The sequence below is a fragment of the Ziziphus jujuba genome, chromosome 4 (assembly GCF_031755915.1).
Source record: "Ziziphus jujuba cultivar Dongzao chromosome 4, ASM3175591v1".
NCBI lineage: Eukaryota > Viridiplantae > Streptophyta > Magnoliopsida > Rosales > Rhamnaceae > Ziziphus > Ziziphus jujuba.
The window spans coordinates 29266527-29287501 of record NC_083382.1 but is presented as its reverse complement, the minus strand read 5'-3'; the positions used below and the strand labels follow the sequence as shown (position 1 = coordinate 29287501).

The 20975-nt window shown below is 33.1% G+C and overlaps 4 protein-coding genes across 5 annotated transcripts; 3 read left to right on the top strand and 1 right to left on the bottom strand.

Moving 5' to 3' along the window:
• Positions 1 to 6304: 6304 nt before the first annotated feature.
• On the top strand, positions 6305 to 7394 carry LOC107415903 (uncharacterized). Of its 2 annotated transcripts, none has more exons than XM_016024317.4 (3): positions 6305 to 6695; positions 6790 to 6895; positions 7117 to 7394. In XM_016024317.4, exons 1-3 carry the CDS (start codon positions 6502 to 6504, stop codon positions 7123 to 7125), a joined length of 309 nt encoding a protein of 102 aa, XP_015879803.3. In that variant the 5' UTR covers positions 6305 to 6501; the 3' UTR covers positions 7126 to 7394. The 2 variants fall into 2 exon arrangements, with proteins under 2 accessions (XP_015879803.3, XP_015879802.3); XM_016024316.4 differs by having other exon boundaries at positions 6309 to 6695; positions 7161 to 7394.
• Positions 7395 to 8020: 626 nt separating this feature from the next.
• Positions 8021 to 9602, bottom strand: LOC107415905 (protein CHLORORESPIRATORY REDUCTION 7, chloroplastic). Its single transcript, XM_048472866.2, has 3 exons — positions 9435 to 9602; positions 8517 to 8650; positions 8021 to 8423 (listed from the first exon to the last, which is right to left on the bottom strand). Exons 1-3 carry the CDS (start codon positions 9517 to 9519, stop codon positions 8151 to 8153), a joined length of 492 nt encoding a protein of 163 aa, XP_048328823.1. The 5' UTR covers positions 9520 to 9602; the 3' UTR covers positions 8021 to 8150.
• Positions 9603 to 9869: 267 nt separating this feature from the next.
• On the top strand, positions 9870 to 13120 carry LOC107415877 (uncharacterized). The gene is made up of 4 exons (XM_025073193.3): positions 9870 to 10554; positions 10873 to 11667; positions 12353 to 12533; positions 12639 to 13120. Exons 2-4 carry the CDS (start codon positions 10934 to 10936, stop codon positions 12666 to 12668), a joined length of 945 nt encoding a protein of 314 aa, XP_024928961.3. The 5' UTR covers positions 9870 to 10554; positions 10873 to 10933; the 3' UTR covers positions 12669 to 13120.
• A 3149-nt stretch (positions 13121 to 16269) lies between these two features.
• LOC107415929 (LRR receptor-like serine/threonine-protein kinase RPK2) lies at positions 16270 to 20340 on the top strand. Its single transcript, XM_016024356.4, has one exon. It carries the CDS (start codon positions 16603 to 16605, stop codon positions 20047 to 20049), a length of 3447 nt encoding a protein of 1148 aa, XP_015879842.3. The 5' UTR covers positions 16270 to 16602; the 3' UTR covers positions 20050 to 20340.
• The last annotated feature ends 635 nt before the right edge of the window (positions 20341 to 20975 follow it).

The following is a 20975-nucleotide window of genomic DNA, read 5'->3' as shown; positions in this document are numbered from 1 at the left end:
ATTATTAAAAATCGAAATTATTATCTGAGTAAATAATAGTTTTGTAACTAGATTATTATTGTACCAAAACAAACATGGTAGACGGAAATTTTGTTTTATATGTAATATTCTTGTGGAAAATATTTCCTAAATGAAGTGTTAACTAATACGAATTAAATGAAAATTATTTAAAAACTTCCAAAAAGATCTACCCTATGTACCTAATCCGATGATTAACATATATGCATATAAAGAATGTGCTTGATTTGTAGAAGTGATAGAAGACTAGACTGCACAAAAAAAATGACATTTATGAATACAGTGGAGAAGTGAAAGGAAAGCAGAAAGTGGTTGGAAGGAAGTCGATGAATTGAAGGCCCCTCAATGCAATAAAAACCCTCTATAGAGGAAACAAAAAGAAAGTAGAAATGAAAGCCAACGGATAGGTTTGGTGTCACTTTCAATTAGTCAATAGCCTCTCTCTCTCTCTCTCTCTCAACCTGCAAAAAACCTTGAAATGCTCATATATTTGCTTCATTTTAATTTTTTTCTTGGAAGACCAAAAAGCATAGGAGAGGCCACTGTTTTTGGGTTTTTAGAAGGCAGGCTTGAGATAGGTTATGAGCAGCAGCTGGCGGTGCCCAATTTGACTTGCTTTTCAATTTTCATTAAATGGATTTCTCCTAAAATTCAATTTAATTAGGTGGGATTCTGCCTAATCAGGAAAATCATATTCAAGTGGGGCTTCAATATTCTTTTTCTTTTTCTTTTTTAAAAAAAAAAAACCGAACAAATAACTCTTTTTTCTTTAATGTTTTATATACTGAAATAGGAGCAACAAAAGCTTTATAACACTGTTACTTGCTAAAAAAGTTGGGTTCTCTGCAGAAAGGTGGGGAAGAAGCAGAATCAGTTTATTGTCTGATCAGTTTGTCATTTACTTTGATGCATATATATCTTGTCTCTTCTTTGAATCCCAATTTAATTAAATCCAAAATGTTTGATAACAAATGCTTATTGGTTGGTTGTTTTTATTTGGAATGGAATATAAAAATTTAAAATGAGATATGGTAAGCTTCAGTATTTGCTACGTAAAAATTTTGTTTTTATAATATTTTAATATTTTACTAAATTTATATAAAATTTTAAATACATTTTTAAAATTTATTCTTTTAACAATTTAAAAAATAATAAATGAGATCATGGTAAAAGATTGACTGTTATTATATATATATATATATATATACATACACAAATTTACTACAGTGGACACACACATCCACTGTACAGTGAGCATTTACAATCTTTCAAGGTGGAGAGAGAATACTTATCGTTGACAATTTTTGGGCCTAGATTGTGGTGAATGTGCACACCCACTATCAACACAACTGTATATAATATATATTTATACTGAAACCACTAACCCCTCGTGCCCCTATCTATGCCTTGGCATCACCCTCCAATTGCTGCATATATAGCTAACTACTAGATTCTACTGCAGCTTTTGAACAACTGAATTCGAGCTCCCTTATATATACATTTATATACACATTGAAAGAAATTTTAAATTGAAAAACTCTTTTTCATAACATAAGATGATTCCATCATTTGAATTGCCTTTTAATAAACCTGACAGATTAATACGATTATTTCTCTCTTGGTGATGAAATCACATTGATAATAATTGCAACTAATACACACGTCGATGGATATCTGTAAAAGTTGTATTGACAAAATCAATTAATCATTCATTAATTACTTAATTTATTGGAAACTAAGGTTTTATTTGGAAAAACTTTTGCTTGGTTTTTTTCTTCCAAAACTTCACTTTTTATTTGTTATTTTCTTAGAAACTACACTTTATTGATATTAATTTGTAAGCTTTTCTGAAACCTCAATCTTAAAGTCTTATTTGTTATGACTTATTAAAAGCTATTTTTGGATTTGAAAGCATTTGGAGAATTTTCTTTTAAAAGTTTTAGGCTTTGAAAAGAGTTTTTTCTACCAAAGCAAATGAAGGTATTAATTTTCAAAAAGCTTTTTTTTTTTTTTTTTTTTTAATAACAAAAAATTTCTAAAGAAGCAAAAGCAAAAGCAAAAGTTATCATAAATAATGCCTAAACACTTCTAAAATTGCCAAAACTATCATTTAAGAGGTCGTATCAAATATGGTCTAAATCTATTTACAGTAGGCTATTAAAGTTTTACATACATTTTGAAAGTAATCCCAACATGACATATGCTAGCTAGTTGAGAAGTAAATGATTAATTATTATTTATTAACGAGAACATGGAGAAAATAACAATTATAGTAGCATTGCTGCCACTGATCATGCAATCAAAGAAAGTTACAAGAAGCAGGTGGGGCTTGATTTTCTTGTATTATACCAATAATGGCGGAATAATAATTTATGTGCATCTTAATAATATATATAATAGTCTATGCGTGGTGCTTTCTATTACTTTCTGCTGGAGAACGAAAGCTCTCCACTTTCACTTCATGAACCTTCAACCACAGACACAAAACAAAGATAAAACCACCAATGTTGCTTAATTAGTTACAACAATTGTATATAAGTAATTTCATAATAAATCCTCATTGAATTAATTATATTCATATGCTTATATTTGTATATATATTTTTTGTAAGGTTGTACCTTTGACAATGAGTATGTGCTTAATGGATTACATGTAATTAATAATCCATCAATTATATATATATATAGTATAATCGAATTATGTAATCCATTATTATTAATGGATTATAGGTAATTGTTTGGACTCAATATGGAAGAGATGCATGCAATTTACAGCAAAACTGTATGAAAATTTGTATTTAAATATATTAGGATGCTTGATCTTTTCTTATCTTCAGGCATGATTCAAACCTCTTTACAATTTAAAAACCAGTGATCATTATCAACAGTGCTTTTAAACATATGTTAAACATTCATATACAATGTTATACCATGTACGTTGTTGTAGAATGGTTAATCGTTATGTGTGGAATATAAACTCTTAAAACAATGCTTGTAAACTTTAATATAATTATTGAATGGTGGATTTATAAATGGTTTATGAGACTGAATATATATTAATGAAGTGTGACCTAAGAGTTTTCATGAAATGGGAGTGCGTGCTGGATGTCGACTGGTTAAAAGTTAAAAACATCATGATCACGTGCTTCCTTAAAATTAATTTCCACGAAAAGTCGCCATCCATCAATCCATCGTTTATGCATTATTGTTCCAAGCCGTATATATTGCTCTGTTTCATTATTTCCAATCAAAAAGAACACCACGCTACATTTCTTATGTCGTATTGATCAAGTTCAAGCATATTCTCACATTCCATTATTAATGTTTCCATTTCCTCCTCCACGTCAATTTTTTTTTTTTTTTTACTACAAACATATTTTCTTTCTTTGTTTTACTGTCTTAAAGATTAATTAAAAGCTTTCTTGTATGTATAATTAATTAATTTCCTTTATAAATGATATGCACACTGGGGTCCTTTATGCTCCCATGTACCATCTATTTAAAGGAATCGATTTTATTTATTTATTTTATTTTTTTCCTTTTGGGGACAAATATTAAATTGGGAGAATGTGGACTTTTAGTCTACTTAAATGCAGAACCAAAAAAATAATTCATAGTGATAATTGTCAAGTACGTTGTCCAAATTAGTAAGATATTAGAGAAGATTGTAAGCAGTTTATTTTTTTATTTTTATTTTTTGTTAATGAATAAGATTGTAAGCAGTTGATTTGCTCATTGTTAGAGTAATTTAATAAGAAGTTCAAAAAGTATCAGGAAGAAACATCGTAAGCAAAAGCTGACAGCAAAATCAGGGTCGCATCCTAATCAATTTATACTACTTTACAAAAAGAAATTGCAGTTTCTCATGAACTTTGCCCAGGATTGTTGCCATCAAAACTCGGTTCCTCCATGTTTTAGCAAATTTTCTTGTAATATATTCAGCTTTAATCGGAGAAATTCACAGTATTGAAATTTGAAAATTTAGATGTCTCTATTGATATAGGGAAACTATCTATATCATGAATAGTCTGTAAAGATTCATGGATCAAGTTAAAATGATACATATATGTATATATATATATATATATATATAGAGAGAGAGAGAGAGAGAGAGAGAGTAATAATATAGTTGGTTATGTATTTTTATTTTTTTTCTTAATATTAAAAACCTAATTAATAAAAATGATCCCTTTAATAGAAATCATTTAAATTTTTATATATGTTTAAATAATAGTATATTTTTCTTTTTTTTAAAAAATTAAAAATTATATATACATATATATATATTTTTTTTTTATTTCTATTTAATTTTGTATGGTATCAATATTTAACATCATAAAATAAATTAAATAGTCCACTAGATTAAAACTTTATATATAAATATATATATATATATATATAATTTTGTTAAAAAACATATCAATCTTCCATCCTAAAAAACTTGCCATCAATATATTATTGGTAATAAATACAGAGTATATCCTAGAACTGAAATGCACGTAACAGAATTGTACATCTATATATATATATATATATATACAACAATTTAAATTAAAAAAGATGGAATAATTTTATATGTTTTTTTTAATAAAAAAAACAAGAAAAGAAAAGAAAAGAAAAAGAGTACTGGGAATCTTATACTTGGCAAACACATAAAAACATTGTTTTGTAAGGTAGATACAAACTATCAATAGGAAATGCAATTATGCATACGTACATGTACATAATGATTATATTTTTCATAATTGAGAGATGGATCAAGCTCAACCCCACCCATCAATAATAATATTCCTTGTTGGTCAGGGGCCAAATAAAGAGGCTATAACATATAGCCCTATAGGCCATATCTACTTATAGTGCAGCTCCTTTGCTTATAGTCCAAGAAGACATTATATGTATTCTACCAAAAAAAAAAAAAAAAAAAGATATTATATAAATAGGGTCCGTGCTTTGGAAATATGTGATTCCATGATCAAATTATAACTCTCCATGGCCATGCTCTACTGTCTCATTTAACTATATACATAACAAAAATACAAATAAAATAAAAAAACAAGAGTTTGTCCCGCATTATGGTGGAAGACAACATCCATTATATTCAACCGAGAAAAAAAAATTCCATTAAAATTGCAATATATATATATATATATATATAATTAGTCTTTTATTAATTGGATTGGTAATTTATTATCAATATTGAAGTTTTTATTCACATTTATTATTTAAATTTGTTTAACTAGATTGGATCACTCCTTTAAAATTAAATCTAAAAGACTAGTTTTAAAATAATTTAAATAGTTAATTGAATGGATTTTTAGTATAATATTATAAGATTTTTTTATTTTTTATTTTTACCGGAAAGTATAATATTATCATATTAATCAAATAAAAAAATTGACTATAATATATAATTATATATTTATGTTTTAAACAGGGGAAGATCATGGCGGCATATGCGGCTATGGCTGTGCTTATGCATGCATGATCATAACTTGTGGTCATAAGACTAGGCTACCTATTTACGTTACAACTAAACCAACATCACATATCCCATACCTCCATCATTTATCATATCTTTCTCACACATGATAAAAATTATATATCCCAATAAAGATGGAACCTTGATATTCACAAACTATTTATTAATTATTTCCATGGTTTAAATAATTTGATAATCTAGTTTAATTTTCTGTTTTTTCCTCCTTCAAAAATATAAATCATATTTTAAATTATTACTTAACATGCAATATGATTCTAAATACATTTTTCTTTGGATCGTTTAATGTATAAAAATTTAGTTCGTTAATACTTATAGCTTTATATTGCAATATTTTTTGACAAGCTACTATAATCTTCGGATCTTCTCCTATAAGTTATAGCTATTTATTTTTGGTTCATGAATGTGTATTTTTTACGATATCTTTATTAAGTAAATAAAATATCATGATCACTTTTGGTATATATATATATATATATATTGAAAGAAAGGTGACTTAACATACAAAAGCTTAATAATTATATAAAATTTTAAATTACAATTGTAATTATAATTTATAATTGTTATTTAGGCCCACCAAAAGCACAATATATATTAAAAAATTCCATGGGCGGGCCATTTTGGCTGCTAATCTATTCACCTTCCGGAAAAAGTCTTGGACCCTCCAAAAACGACCGACTTTATTTTGAAATGTCAACATCCTCTTTGCTGACGAGACGAGGCCTAGAAATTCGACCGTTGCAAATTCTCTCTCTCTCTCTCTCTCTCTCTCTCGTCGAACGGTCATCTCATCCCTTTAGCTTGTTTTTTTCCATAAATCTTTGCTGAAAATATTCCATCACAATCTCGCCTACTCTCTGTTTCTCTCGGGAAACGTACACGCATATCAGAATTGTTTCAGCTATTCTTTCCTTCTTTGAGGTCTGCAAATTACTGCTTCCTCCTTCCTTCGGTATTTTGTTTCAGGTGAATCATTGATATAAACAAATGGAAAATATTCTTGAAACGCTACCAAAAAGCCCAATTCAATCAGAAAACCCTGTTTCAGACTGTAAAACACCAACTCCAGTTCGTCAAACTGATGAAAATTCTCAAAATTGTTTGAATTCTGGCAATGATCTGCGCAAGACTATTACCCCAGATCGTCTCAAAGTCCCAAAGGCATTTAAGTACCCTGAAAGGTATGTAAATGATCTAAATTTTCATTTATATTAGTTTCCTAGTCTTTTATTCCTTGTTTTAAAGAATATGTTTGTTTATTCTTGGATTTTGTAGGTATACGAGCCCAACTGATCTGATGGTGTCCCCGGTAACCAAAGGAATTCTTGCAAGAAGCAGAAAGGGAGGAGCACTCTTGCCACCCAGTAAAACTCAAATCAAGGTCTACTCATTATAATAGCTTTCCTTTTTACTACATTTGAAATTCAAGCGCTTTTCAACAATTTTGATTTTTGATTTGTGGGAAATAAATTTACTTAGAGCTTATTAAGAGTCTAAATGGTTTCTGCAAAAAAAATTTTAAATGTAATTATTTGTGCATCAAGTTTAAAGAAAAAAGGATTTTTGGGGGATGATTTTGGACTGATTGTGTTCATTTGTCAGGCTGCATAAATTCCCGTTACTCACATAAACCACTGTTGGTACAGATACAGGATTTTCGTCTCCAGGATGTGAGGTCTTCTTCATAATTGAAAGTATTGAACAGCAGAATTGAGGGGAAATCTATTGGCCCATATCAGTAAACTTGTTTCTCTCTTCTTTAGATTTTAATGAAAGTGAGTTTTATGTGATTATTGTCAGGATTTCAAATGTAATTTGGATATAGTTTTGTAATAATTTGATTGTTCATATATAATGTCCCAATGCTTTTTGTTCAAGAATGCAATCTCATCATGCAATTAATACTTTTCCTAACTATCTAGCAATATTCTAAAGGTAGCAACATGAATCATTAATGAGACATCATTTGGATTTTGTCCCCAAAATGAAGAAATTAAGAGTGACAACCTTTTCAGTTTACAAAACCACTGGGCATTTTGCAGTGTCTTAAAACTACACTAGCCTTGTATTCTTCTATCACTCCAAACGAACTTGGTACCATTGGACAGAACCAACATCTCCCTTGATCTCAAGTTCACAAACAGACTTCACCAGGTAAGAAACAGCATCATCAATGCAGTCGAATCTCGCAAGGTCGGGAGGAAGAGATTTCCCAGGCCAGTTTTCTAACCTACCCTTCAACTTGGCTCTTAACTCTTCCTCGGTAACAAATTATTACAAAACTATATCCAAATATCAGTAAACTTGTTTCTCTCTTCTTTAGATTTTAATGAAAGTGAGTTTTATGTGATTATTGTCAGGATTTCAAATGTAATTTGGATATAGTTTTGTAATAATTTGATTGTTCATATATAATGTCCCAATGCTTTTTGTTCAAGAATGCAATCTCATCATGCAATTAATACTTTTCCTAACTATCTAGCAATATTCTAAAGGTAGCAACATGAATCATTAATGAGACATCATTTGGATTTTGTCCCCAAAATGAAGAAATTAAGAGTGACAACCTTTTCAGTTTACAAAACCACTGGGCATTTTGCAGTGTCTTAAAACTACACTAGCCTTGTATTCTTCTATCACTCCAAACGAACTTGGTACCATTGGACAGAACCAACATCTCCCTTGATCTCAAGTTCACAAACAGACTTCACCAGGTAAGAAACAGCATCATCAATGCTGTCGAATCTCGCAAGGTCGGGAGGAAGAGATTTCCCAGGCCAGTTTTCTAACCTACCCTTCAACTTGGCTCTTAACTCTTCCTCGGTAACAAATTTCTCATCCTGTCCTGGTTCCAATAGCACATAAGTTTCCGAACTTCGATATGCCCTTCTCCTCCTTATTGCAAATACCTGAGAAAAAATGGTCAAACATTTTATATAAAGCTCAATCTTATAATATACCAGAGAAGGAAAATAAAAAAAACCTTTACTCTTTCTCTATACCTTCACTTTGGTTCTGCAGTTGTTTGCAAATTTAGGCGGTTTTAGATGGAATGAAGAACTTAAAGATTCAGTTAGGCTTGTTGCTCTTGAGTGAACAAATGGAGTTTGACTGCTGTGTTGTCTTGTTTCTTCACCTGTGAAAAGTTAAATTCCAGACTTAATTAATAGTTCAATGTAAGATATGATCCATGTCTCATGCAAGTTACTGTGATCCAGATGAGCTGTCTTGTTGTTAAATAGTGGATGTGATCGAAGAAGATCTTTCAAATGTGTTGTTTGTCATCAATACCACTCAAAATTTTATAGGAAAGAAGAATCTACTATCTAGGATGGAGTTTGGTAACCATCGATCCCTATAGCTTAAGCTTACAGGAAACAGACCTAACTATGTATATCCACAAGCCAACACAACTTGTATCAGTAGAGGATTCTCTGAATGGTTAAAGATAGAGAGTACTGTGGATTTTTCAGTTTAGTCAATGTACATACAACTTTTAAATACTATGGACAAATTTTCTAAATACCCACTGACCCAAAAAATGAAAAATCCTAAATACCCACAAGTATTTGTAGCATCAAAATGCCATGAAGTTCAGTTATTTCAAGAAGCACCAATACCTCAAGTTTGCTTACAGGATTTGAGCTATACAAAACAGTAGAGAGTTAATTATGGATGAGGTTGCAGAGAAGGTTCAATAAAAAGCCTCTAATTATACAAAATTCACTTCCACAAGCACTCTGTTTCTATATTTTGTGCTTAGATTTGGTTTTGCATCCTCTGCTATCAAACTGAAAACAACTTAATTGCCCTTTAATTGGGTTTGAGTAGGGGACAAATAAACTCAAAAATGTTTTGACTAAGTAGCAGTTCAAAGTTATAAAAGAAATAAAATAAATAAAATAAGGATTAAAGCTTACAGTGGAACCCCAGAACTCCATTGTTGAACAACTGTTTCTCCCATGCTTGCTCCGTAAACACCATTTTCCCTACAAGTTTCAGCATCTTGTGGATATCTACAAGGCATCAGATTCAAAATTTAGAGAATAACTGGTTAGTGACTGCATATATCTCTATCTGCAGTCCACCACACAGCATAAGAGATAAACCATTTAAACTGAGCCTCTGCTGTGTAATTTCTTTTACCCTCAATTTTCATCGTTTTTTCAACTTTACCCCTCTCTCTTTTAATTATTTATAATCCTAGCTATTTTAAGAAATTTGACAAATTATCAATAAGCAATCAGTTTGCAAGTTCATTATTATTATATTATTACTTTCTTCGAAAACCAGTTTGTAAGTTTATTTGAAATGAATATATGTTTTTGTCACAGCTCATAGAAGATAATGAGATCACTCATGCAATTTCAGTGGGTGCGTTGTCCCTAAAACAGAAAATAATAATAATATTAATTTCTATCCAAAAAAAATAAAATAATAATAATAATAAAAATAAAATTGCAATAAAAAATCTGAGGGCCCAAATTCTAACCCCAGAGTTTTCCCGCGTGAGAAGGCGTTAGTTAAAAGAGGAAGAGTTAGTTAATTGGTCATGGAAAATGGCGCCAACGGACCGTAACAGTGTTGGTTACTATGTCTCACACACAAAAATACTAAACCCTCCGATTTTGTCTCCTGGCCTTCCCTTCCTTTTAATAGCTATCTCTCTCTTTCTCTCCCTGTCACACCCAAACCCTAGTCCGTTTAACCCTAAATGGTTTTCTTGTTCCTGATCTTTTCTCAAAGCCCTAATTCTCAGTTTCTTTCTAACTACCTCTCTCTCTTTCTCTCTATCTTTATCTTTTTACCATTCCCATATATGCACATTATATTTCTTCATACTTTTTGAGCCCTTTAAGACATTATATTTCTTCATACTTTTTGAGCCCTTTTAAGAGTTAATATTCCTCTTTCTCTAAAAAAGCCAAAAGTAAAAAAAAATTTCGAGTGGTCCAGAATTTCTGGGTTTTCTTGATGAAAGCGAGTTGGTCCTGACAGCTGAGAATTAATATCCAAAACGGGGTTTGACGATACATTCGTGTAAGTTTTCGCTTAATGTTGATTACTTGTAGTGTCCTATTTGAGTGATTAAGTAAATTGGTGAAAAAAAAAAAAAAAAAACAGTTTCTCAATTTTGGAATAATTTGAGTTTTATTTAGTAGTTCAATATTTTTGAATTTATTTTGCTATTTGCATAAAACCCATAACCCAGAAAATCAAAGACGATGCAGAGCTTTAAATTAATTGTTATCCTTAACAAACTCCTATGAAGTGCATGTTATATTCGAAATGTACATATCCTAGTTGTTTGGAAAATCATGTTTTCTTTTCTTTTTTCTATTTACCTTTTAATTGCAGTTCGAATACCCAGTATTAGACACCAAAATAGGAGATTTGGAATTCAATTTTGGATCAAATTATGGATGTTATAGACAATGAACAAAAAAAGGGTAGCAGTAAGAATCTCAAGGTTCATTTTGAGCTGCCTCATGACGCAGCTAAACCTCCTCTGCCTCGCCAGAATTCTACTTCATCATCATCATCTTCATCAGATTCATCTCTTGATTCATCAGTTGCTGCTAATCCTCCTTTAGAACTCAAACAAGATGGCCTTGAGTTTCAAGAGTCTTCATCATCAGAGATTTCTCCTCCAATCTCACAATGGAGCATGCAAAGTGCGTCACCTTCACAAAGTCCTAATATATTCCGTCCCTCAGGATATGACCCAGCTCGAATTCCATCTTCTATTTTCTCTAAACCTTCGACGGCTATGGAGTGGAGTGTAGCTTCAAATGAATCATTGTTTAGCATTCATGTTGGAAACAACAGCTTCTCAAGAGATCATCTTATTCTGTTGCATAAGTCCGGTGAATTGAACAGGCCTGTTGATGAGTTTATGAACATTAATCCACCTACACCACCTCCACCTATTGCCGAAGTGAAGCCAGTTGAAAGCCAGAATTTGAATGTGGAGAAAGACTTGGAAGCGACGGAAAAACCTGTTGAAATAAGTGAAGCCACAAATACAAGTTTTAAAGATTCTCAAGAACAGAATAGTAATGATAAGGCGTCTCCTCCTGCAGATGCTGTTCAACACTTTGTCAGTGTCTCTTGCCGTTCTGATGAAAGCGCCCGTTCTTTCCAATTTCCAGTGTAAGCGATGCTACTTTCTCATTTTTGTGTCTGGTTATGTTTCTTCATTTAAATAAGCATACTTATAGTGACACATATTGGCATTGGACATGTTAGAAAGGAAAATAGAATCCTCTCTCAGACTTGCACTGTCTCCATATATATTGGCTCTTTTGACATTATAAATGAGCCAAATTGGCCCCTGATGATTTAAGATTATAATTTCAATATCATAGTCGGTAAACAATGTAATAAGTTTTAAGAAGATACCAAATCGATTCTAACATAAACTTGCACAGATAAGTATTAATATGCTCTCCTTTATTTATGAAACTTGCACAGATAAGTATTAATATGCTCTCCTTTATTTATGAACAAAAAAAAACTCTGCACAGCATATCAGGTCATTGAACTTTCAATTTTCAGTGAAAATATTAAGGATTCTGCTATCAATTGCATTTTGATTCTCAATTTTAATGTGGGGCTTTTGACATGGTTTGTTTATGTCATATATACAAATAAAATTTTTTATCTTTCTTTCTATCAGGAATCATTCAAACATACACTGCATTTCAGTCTAGCTATACTTTTTTGAAATTTGACTTAATAATTACATTGCGATCTTTACAGAAGCTTGCTTGCATACCAACTATAATTCATGTACTATTCAGCTAAATGATCTTACTGATTATGTTTACCCTTTCAGATTGGCAGGTGATGCTGGGAGAAATAGCTCTGCGAAGGTGGACTTAGAAAAGCAGTCACAGGAAAAGCAGTCACAGGAGACGGAGTTGAAGGAGGTTCAAGAGCAAGAACAGCCTCTAAGGCGTTCATCGACCCAAAAAGCTGCTCCGACGGGCTGGTCTAACTGGATGTGTTGTTGCTGGGTATGTTGTTGAGAAAGAGTTCCTAACTTACTAGTTTTAAAAATAACCACTAAATGATCTCTCCTCTGTTCAAAAATGCCATACTAACTAGTCTTTTTAACTCAGGGTTCACAAGGAAAGGTCTCCGATCCATAGAGCCACCATTTGAATTGTCACGAGCCCAAAACAAATTAGAACTTCCAATAGCTTGGGGCTAATGATGATTTCCATTCATGTTGGTGTCGCTTTCGGCATTTTAAGTGCACAGAATAATTGATGAAGAAAAAGCAATTGTTGTACATACTTTCTCTGATTAAATGATAAAATTCTAAAATCATCTGACTATCCAATTGTGCCTGGTGTGTTCTGTGTTAGCTGCCTGTGGATTGCATCTTAGACTGCCTCTATCTGCTATATTATATCATGAACAAAATTGACAGATTTGTGGTGATGGTTATATATCTTAGAGCTTTTGGTTGTTCTGGTTCTATTCCCTATGGATGCAGCTGAGATATTGTTCATTCTGATAATATATCCAAGATACTTGCAGTGCATGATCCTTTACTTCCTACAAAAATTCTATTTTCTTGAATCTACATTTGAAAATTTGTAATGCATGGCAGACTTGAATGTGAAGCCAATGGAATGCTGCCATTTGAGTTATACAAGATGAAGCTTAGTGATGGTCTATCACATGAGTTTCTGGCCTTAAAATAACACAAATTACGAACAATTTGATAGTTTTCCTTTTCCAACTCCATTTGATAAATGCTCTGGCTTTGGTATAATATTTGAGTAAACAGCATAATCCAATCAAAATTCTATTGCAACTCATGGTTTACCATTTTACTATGTAGGTTGAGCAATTATTCAATACACATCTGATTGTGATTAATTAAACAAAATTTTCGGGATTTGTTTAGGACAGCAAAGCATCAAAATATTGAACCGGAAAGCGTTAAAAAAATGCGCAAATTCTTCGAGAAATCATTGACGAACACAGGGCTTTCTTTTAACAAAAAATATTTTTTCTAATTTGTTTATGAGAAAATAGTTTCAAATATTTAAAGTGGGTGGAGGTCTAAGGAGTAAAATAATGTGGAGTTTGAATCTCCAAAGTTGAAGCTGTTGATTCGTTAATTTGGGGGTTTAGTTTTAAACTAATAAATTAAAACTTCATCGTTTCAAAATGATTTTGTCATTCCTTCTTCACATGGGACCATATTCTTTCACATTAATGATTGAAAGAGAGTATTCTTTTTCAATATTATATAATAATATCTCTAAATAAATTATTTTATTTGGAGGAAAAATTATCTGCCTTGCAGTTGTCAGTAAATAAATTAATAATATGAAAAAAAAAAATTAAAAAAAAATCTGTTTAACTACAGTAATACGACGTCATTCCTGCGTCATATTAATTTTATTTTAAAATTCTGTAAAACAAAAAGGAGAATAGACATTTGATGGAGTGTGGACAGTGGAGTTACTGTTTGGGTATACGAATAATAAAAGAACTAAAGCACGCTTATCTTGATGCTATTCAACGTATGCTGAAAATTATAAAGCAGTGCTTTTCAATTAAAAAAATAAAAAAAATGTTTTATTTTAATCTTAAATAAATAGTTCAAGTGGTTAAGGTTGGGCCATTTTCAGATTGAAACGTACTCAAAAATTAATTATCATTACCAACCAAAAAAATAAAATAAAATAAAATTGACCCGCTGCCATTATAGAATTTTATACTTGATATGAAGAACATGGAAGATTTTTTAGTCAAAGTTTTGTGCTTAGCCAAGTGGATTTCTGCACATATTTTTGTGGATAAGATTAAATTAGCGGCAAAATCAAATTTACCATAAGAAATATATATATATATTTTCTCAAGAGAGTAGATTTCAGTTTCCATATTTATAAACAAGTAATAAATCTACATCATTTTTATAATATGATAATTATAAATAATTATTATTTTTTATTATATTAAAACTTTATGTGCATATTTTTTTTGAATTAAAAAAAAAAAGGGAATGTAGCTCCTACTCTTTTCAGTGGAAGTTAAAACCATGCCATCTGGTTCATTTATACATTTATAATAATATAATTATTTTTTATTTTATTTATCAAATTATTTAATATGTATAAATTTTATGTGTTCTTATATTTTGAATAAAATTAAAATATTTACTTAATATTTTAGATTAGTGTTATAAATTGTAATTCTTTTGGTCTTATTGACTAGCATCTTAAGCAAATGATAGGAAAGGGGCATGCGAAGTGATTTTAGAGAAGTATATATTATTTTTGGTAAGCATATATTCGTTATGGTGTGAACTTTAGGCTAAGGTGCATTTGGGATTTCCAAACGTATTATACTTGAGAGTTAGGCTGAGAAAAAATAAATTGTACATGTAACTCGTTTCAAAGTGTACGTACTTTTCTAGCCACAAAAAAAAATAAAAAATAAAAATAAAAAGTCTACGTAGATAAACAAAGAAGCCGGTTATGGCAAAAATTCAATAATTAAAGACGTTTTTGGAAGTGTATTTTTGTAAGTAATTATTTTTCATAATATTATTTTTATAACAATTTTAGTATATAAGTATTATAAAAAATTGTAGTAGAATATTTAGTTATGCTTACTAAAAAAAAAATCGCTTTTAAATTTATGTTTTGTATTTTATTTTTTAGTTAATGGATTGAATGCTTATTATTATTATTATTATTATTATTATTATTGTTGTTATTATTATTATTATTATTATTATTATTATTATTATGGAACACCTATTTGGAGAAACACCAAATTCAGTGCTTTCATATAAATAATTTAGTGCTTATTTTTTTTTAATAAAAAAATGCTTTTTAAATTTTTGCTAAATATGATCATAGAAATTTTTTCTTTTAGAGAATTTATTGAAATTCTAAAAACATTTCAAAACACAATCTTAATTTTTATGGGACAATTCAATAATAAAATTTAATGGTTTTTTAAACACTAATTCTAGTTCGAATTCTTTTTTTCTTATCACAAAAAACAAAAAAAACAAAAACAAAAAAAGTGTTCCAACTCTTTTTCTCCTTATACATAAAAAAAAAACAAATAAATAAACCAACAATTTATAAGTTTATGCAATATTAAGAATAATTCATTACACCGATCTTAATGGGTACATATAAGTCTGTGTTGTTTTTAAACCCCTCGTTAATCTCCCAATTACAAGTTTCGAACCAAATTTTGGATATAGAAATGGTAAAAGAGACAAAAAAAAAAAGAAAAAGATAGAGGATTAAAACTATAATTATTCGGTAAAATCCCAGTGGACGAAGTGGTGGAGCCTATCGGGGGGAGAGGGGAAAGGGGCCCATAGCCACAGGCTTATCTGGACCTCATAGACCATAAAACACCAAAATCAAAGGAGGTAGGTGGACCCCAATTTTTACCTTCTAAAACGACGACCACGTGGATATCTTTAGGTGTAACCACGTGTATGTAACTTTTAAGAATCTTTTTAATTCCAACCACCAAGGGCCAAAGGAAGGAGTAGAGGCGACTGACTCAGTGAGTCGGACTGAAGATCGAAGAGCCCAACCCCACCTTAAATGGACGGGCTGATGCATTTATTGACCGGCGGTGGACCCCATCTCTTTTCCTGGTATGTTCGTGTGGACCCCAGCTTCCCCCACACTTCATAAAGCGACAAAAACACTCCCCTCGAATTTTTTTTTTAAAAAAAAAAATGGAAAATCAATTTTAAAAACCCAAAAAAGATAGGACCCAAAAGAAAAAAAAAAAAAAAAAAATTGAAAAAAAATGAAGAACAAAGAATGAGGAGGAAAAGAAAAAAGGAAAAAAAAGTCGAGGAAGAAAAACGCGTTTTCTGCTGTAAAGAACTACAGTACAGTTGAATCTTCTCTCTCTTCAGTCTCTCTCTCTCTCTCTCTCTCGTCGTCAAGACCAAAATTTAGGGTTAGGGTTTTCAGAAACCCTCTACACTTTCTCTGCAACTCACTAAAGAGAAGGGTTTGGGGGAGGGGGGTATTTTGATTTTTTTCTGTTCTGGAGACCCTTTTTAAAGGGTTTCGGGATATGGGTTCTTCTTCCTCTTCTTCGTCGTCAGTGATCAAATGGCACCTTTTGCATAGACCACCTACTTCCAAACTAGTCGTGCTGCTGAGGCTCTTTCTGCTCTTATGGATCTTCTCCGTCTATCATACCACAGTGGCCGCCTTGGCAGATTCCGACAAATCGGTGCTCCTCGAGTTTAAAAAATCGGTGTCAGACCCATCGGGGTTGCTATCCAGCTGGAATTCGATCGGTTCTGGTTACTGTTCGTGGTTCGGCGTCTCGTGCGACTCCAATTTGCGTGTCGTCTCGCTCAACATTACCGGGAATGGCAGTGGAGGTAATTCCAACTCCTTTTCGTGTTCCGATTTTGCTCAATTTCCACTTTACGGGTCGGGAATCTCAAGGAGTTGTTCCGCTAGTAGTAGAGGAAAGTTGGTGGGAAAGCTGTCACCGGTGATTGGGAAGCTCACGGAGCTTCGTATATTATCGCTGCCCTTCAATGGCTTTGACGGTGAAATTCCTAGTGAGATTTGGGGGATGGGTAACTTAGAAGTTCTTGATCTAGAGGGCAATTCGATAGCTGGGCGGCTTCCGGTTCAGTTCAATAGGAATTTGCGGGTTCTCAATCTCGGATTTAACAAGATTGAGGGAGACATACCGAGCTCGCTTTCCAACAGTGTGAACTTAGAGATCTTGAATTTAGCTGGGAACCGTGTGAACGGGACGGTTCCAGCGTTTGTTGGTAGGTTGAGAGAGGTGTACTTGTCGTATAACTCGCTTAGTGGGTCTGTTCCGAGTGAGATTGGTGAAAACTGTGGGAAGCTTGAACATCTTGATTTGTCTGGTAATTACTTGGTCCATGGAATCCCCAGAAGTTTGGGTAATTGCGGTGAGTTGCGGGCGCTTTTGTTGTACTCTAACATGTTGGAAGAGAGTATTCCGGCTGAACTTGGTAGGCTGCAGAAGCTTGAAGTGTTTGATGTTTCAAGGAATAGCCTCAGTGGTTCAATACCTAGCCAGCTTGGTAATTGTTCTCAACTGTCTGTTCTTGTGCTTTCAAATCTGTTTAATCCACTGCCAAAAGGCAAATTTGCAGAGGACAACTCTTCACTGGAGCAATTGAATTCTATGAATGATGATTTCAATTACTTTCAAGGTCCAATCCCTGAAGATATTACTAGACTTCCAAACCTGAGGATATTATGGGCTCCAAGGGCAACTCTGGAGGGTGGGTTCCCCAACAATTGGGGTGCTTGTGACAATATAGAGATGATAAATTTGGCTCAGAATTTTTTTACCGGGGAGATCCGAAATTCTTTAAGTCACTGCAAGAAGCTGAATTTTCTTGATTTAAGTTGGAACAGGCTTACGGGAAAGCTTGTTGAGGATCTTCCAGTTCCATGTATGACTGTGTTTGATGTCAGTGGTAACTTCTTGTCTGGTTCTATTCCTGAATTTTTTAATAGCACATGTTCTTCCAATCCTTTCTGGAGTGAATTTTCTTCTCAACCTGACAATCCATCATCACTCTATCAAGCCTTTTTCGCATCTCAAACTCAGGATGGAAATGCGTTGCAATTGCATGGAGAAGATGGTGATATTACAGTTTTTCATAACTTCGGTCACAACAATTTTACTGGGACTTTGCAGTCATTGCCTATTGCACCTGAAAGATTGGGAAAGCGAACTTCTTATGCATACTTTGCTGGAGAAAATAAGCTCACCGGTGGATTCCCAGGTACTTTATTTGAGAAATGTGAAGGATTAGATGCTTTGATTCTTAATATTAGCTACAACAAGTTATCTGGTCAGATTCCTGACGAAATTGGCACAATGTGTATATCTCTGAAATTTATGGATGCATCTGGGAATCACTTCACTGGTCCAATTCCTCCTAGCATTGGAGAACTGGTGTCTCTTACTTCCCTTAACTTGAGTTGGAATATATTGCAAGACCAGATTCCTACCAGTCTTGGCCAGATTAAGAATTTAAAGTATCTTTCTTTATCGGGTAATAACCTCACTGGTTCAATTCCTTCAAGTTTGGGGCAGCTGCACGCTTTAGAGGTATTGGAGCTTTCTTCAAATTCTCTCACCGGTGAGATTCCAAAATTTCTTGAAAACTTGCACAACTTAACTGTTCTCCTGCTCGATAAAAATAAACTCTCTGGCCAGATACCCTCAGGTTTGGCAAATGTGACAACTCTCTCTGTGTTTAATGTGTCCTTCAACAACTTGTCTGGGTTGCTTCCCTCGAACAATAGCTTGATGAGATGTAATAGTGCTATTGGAAACCCATTATTAAGGTCTTGCATGTATTCTCTAGCGGGGCCAGCTACAGATCCTCAAGGAAGAGTTGGCGATCCACAATCTTATGCCGCTTCACCATCTGGGGTCCCGACTGAAAAGAGTGGAAATAATGGTTTCAATTCCATTGAGATAGCATCCATAACATCTGCATCAGCCATAGTTTCAGTGCTTTTAGCTCTAATTGTGCTGTTCTTTTATACCCGCAAGTGGAACCCAAAGTCAAAAGTTCTTGGATCCACGAGGAAGGAGGTAACTCTGTTTACAGACATAGGTGTTCCATTGACCTTTGAGACTGTTGTGCGGGCCACGGGGAGTTTTAATGCGAGCAACTGCATTGGGAATGGAGGTTTTGGGGCAACCTATAAAGCAGAAATCTCACCTGGAGTCTTAGTGGCGATAAAGCGACTTGCTGTAGGACGATTTCAAGGAGTTCAACAGTTTCATGCAGAAATTAAAACCCTTGGAAGGCTCCGCCATGCCAATCTGGTCACATTGATTGGTTATCATGCCAGTGAAACTGAAATGTTTCTCATATATAATTATTTGCCTGGTGGTAATCTGGAAAAATTTATCCAGGAAAGGTCTACCAGGGCTATAGACTGGAGGATACTCCACAAGATTGCATTGGATATAGCTCGAGCACTTGCCTACCTTCACGATCAATGTGTTCCACGTGTACTTCATCGTGATGTTAAGCCCAGCAATATCTTGTTGGATGACGATTTCAATGCTTATCTATCTGACTTTGGTTTGGCCAGACTGCTGGGGACTTCAGAAACCCATGCTACCACTGGTGTGGCTGGAACTTTTGGCTATGTTGCTCCAGAGTATGCAATGACTTGCCGTGTTTCAGATAAGGCTGATGTGTACAGTTATGGTGTAGTTCTTCTCGAGTTGCTCTCCGACAAGAAAGCCCTGGATCCTTCTTTTTCTTCTTATGGTAATGGTTTCAATATTGTTGCATGGGCATGCATGCTTCTTCGACAGGGCAGAGCAAAGGAATTCTTCACTGCAGGATTATGGGATGCTGGTCCACAGGATGACATGGTAGAGGTTTTACATTTAGCAGTTGTGTGTACGGTTGATTCCCTTTCTACCAGGCCAACGATGAGGCAAGTTGTACGGCGGCTTAAGCAGCTTCAACCCCCATCCTGTTAGCAATCTGATGAGGTTTCTATTCGATTAACTTAGTAATCTGTAGAAGATAAGCGCCATTGTTAGCTGTGATCTGCAATGTGACTGCGCTTTAGGTTGAGATTGTAGTTATTCCACTTGTAAATTGTAATATAGTTGTGCCCCCAATTTTTGATGCTATTTGCCTGATTAGGGGGCTTGCTGATATGATGAATCTGCAGAAGAATGCAGATATCTGTTTTCCTTGTTGTATACGTGTATATCAAGTTCTATTTGTTGTTAAATAAGACAGTAGAGTAAAGGCATTTTCTCCGATATTCTCATTCACTGCTGCTGCTTCTTCAGACCTGCTTTGGGTTTTTATTCAATACACAATGAAAAGAAATCCCCGTGTGGATTGAAATTTCAGGGTGGGGTTATTTTGGAGTTTTGAACGAAAGAATTTTTAAAAAGTTTTTTGCTTTTATTTCAGGTCTCTGGGTTTTCCATTAAGAATTATTATTCCATTCCTGTCGATGCTCAATACTATTAGGGTGGTTTATCAAGTAACCTAAACAATGATTGTTAACGGCTGTCCCCTCCATTTCCCCATATATGGACAAAACCTAAGGAGAAGATAAATCATAGCCACCTACTCTACAAATATCATATTATTATTCTGCGTCGCGCACATATATGAATTGGAAATGCATTACTTTTCGCCTAAAATGAAACTAGATATATTTAATTTTGAAAAAAAAAATATTAAAATTATAAAATCTTTCTTTTGGTTTCACAAAATTACAAATAGAAATATCGTAGCCCAAAAAAAAAAAAAAAAAAAGACAAATAGAAATAAACAGGCTACTACTGCTCCTGTGTCTCTATTTCATTTGCCGTCCCTCAAAAGGCATTAAAACTACCATTTCTCTCTTCTTTCAACCAGAATTGCCATTACACTTGAAACCCAA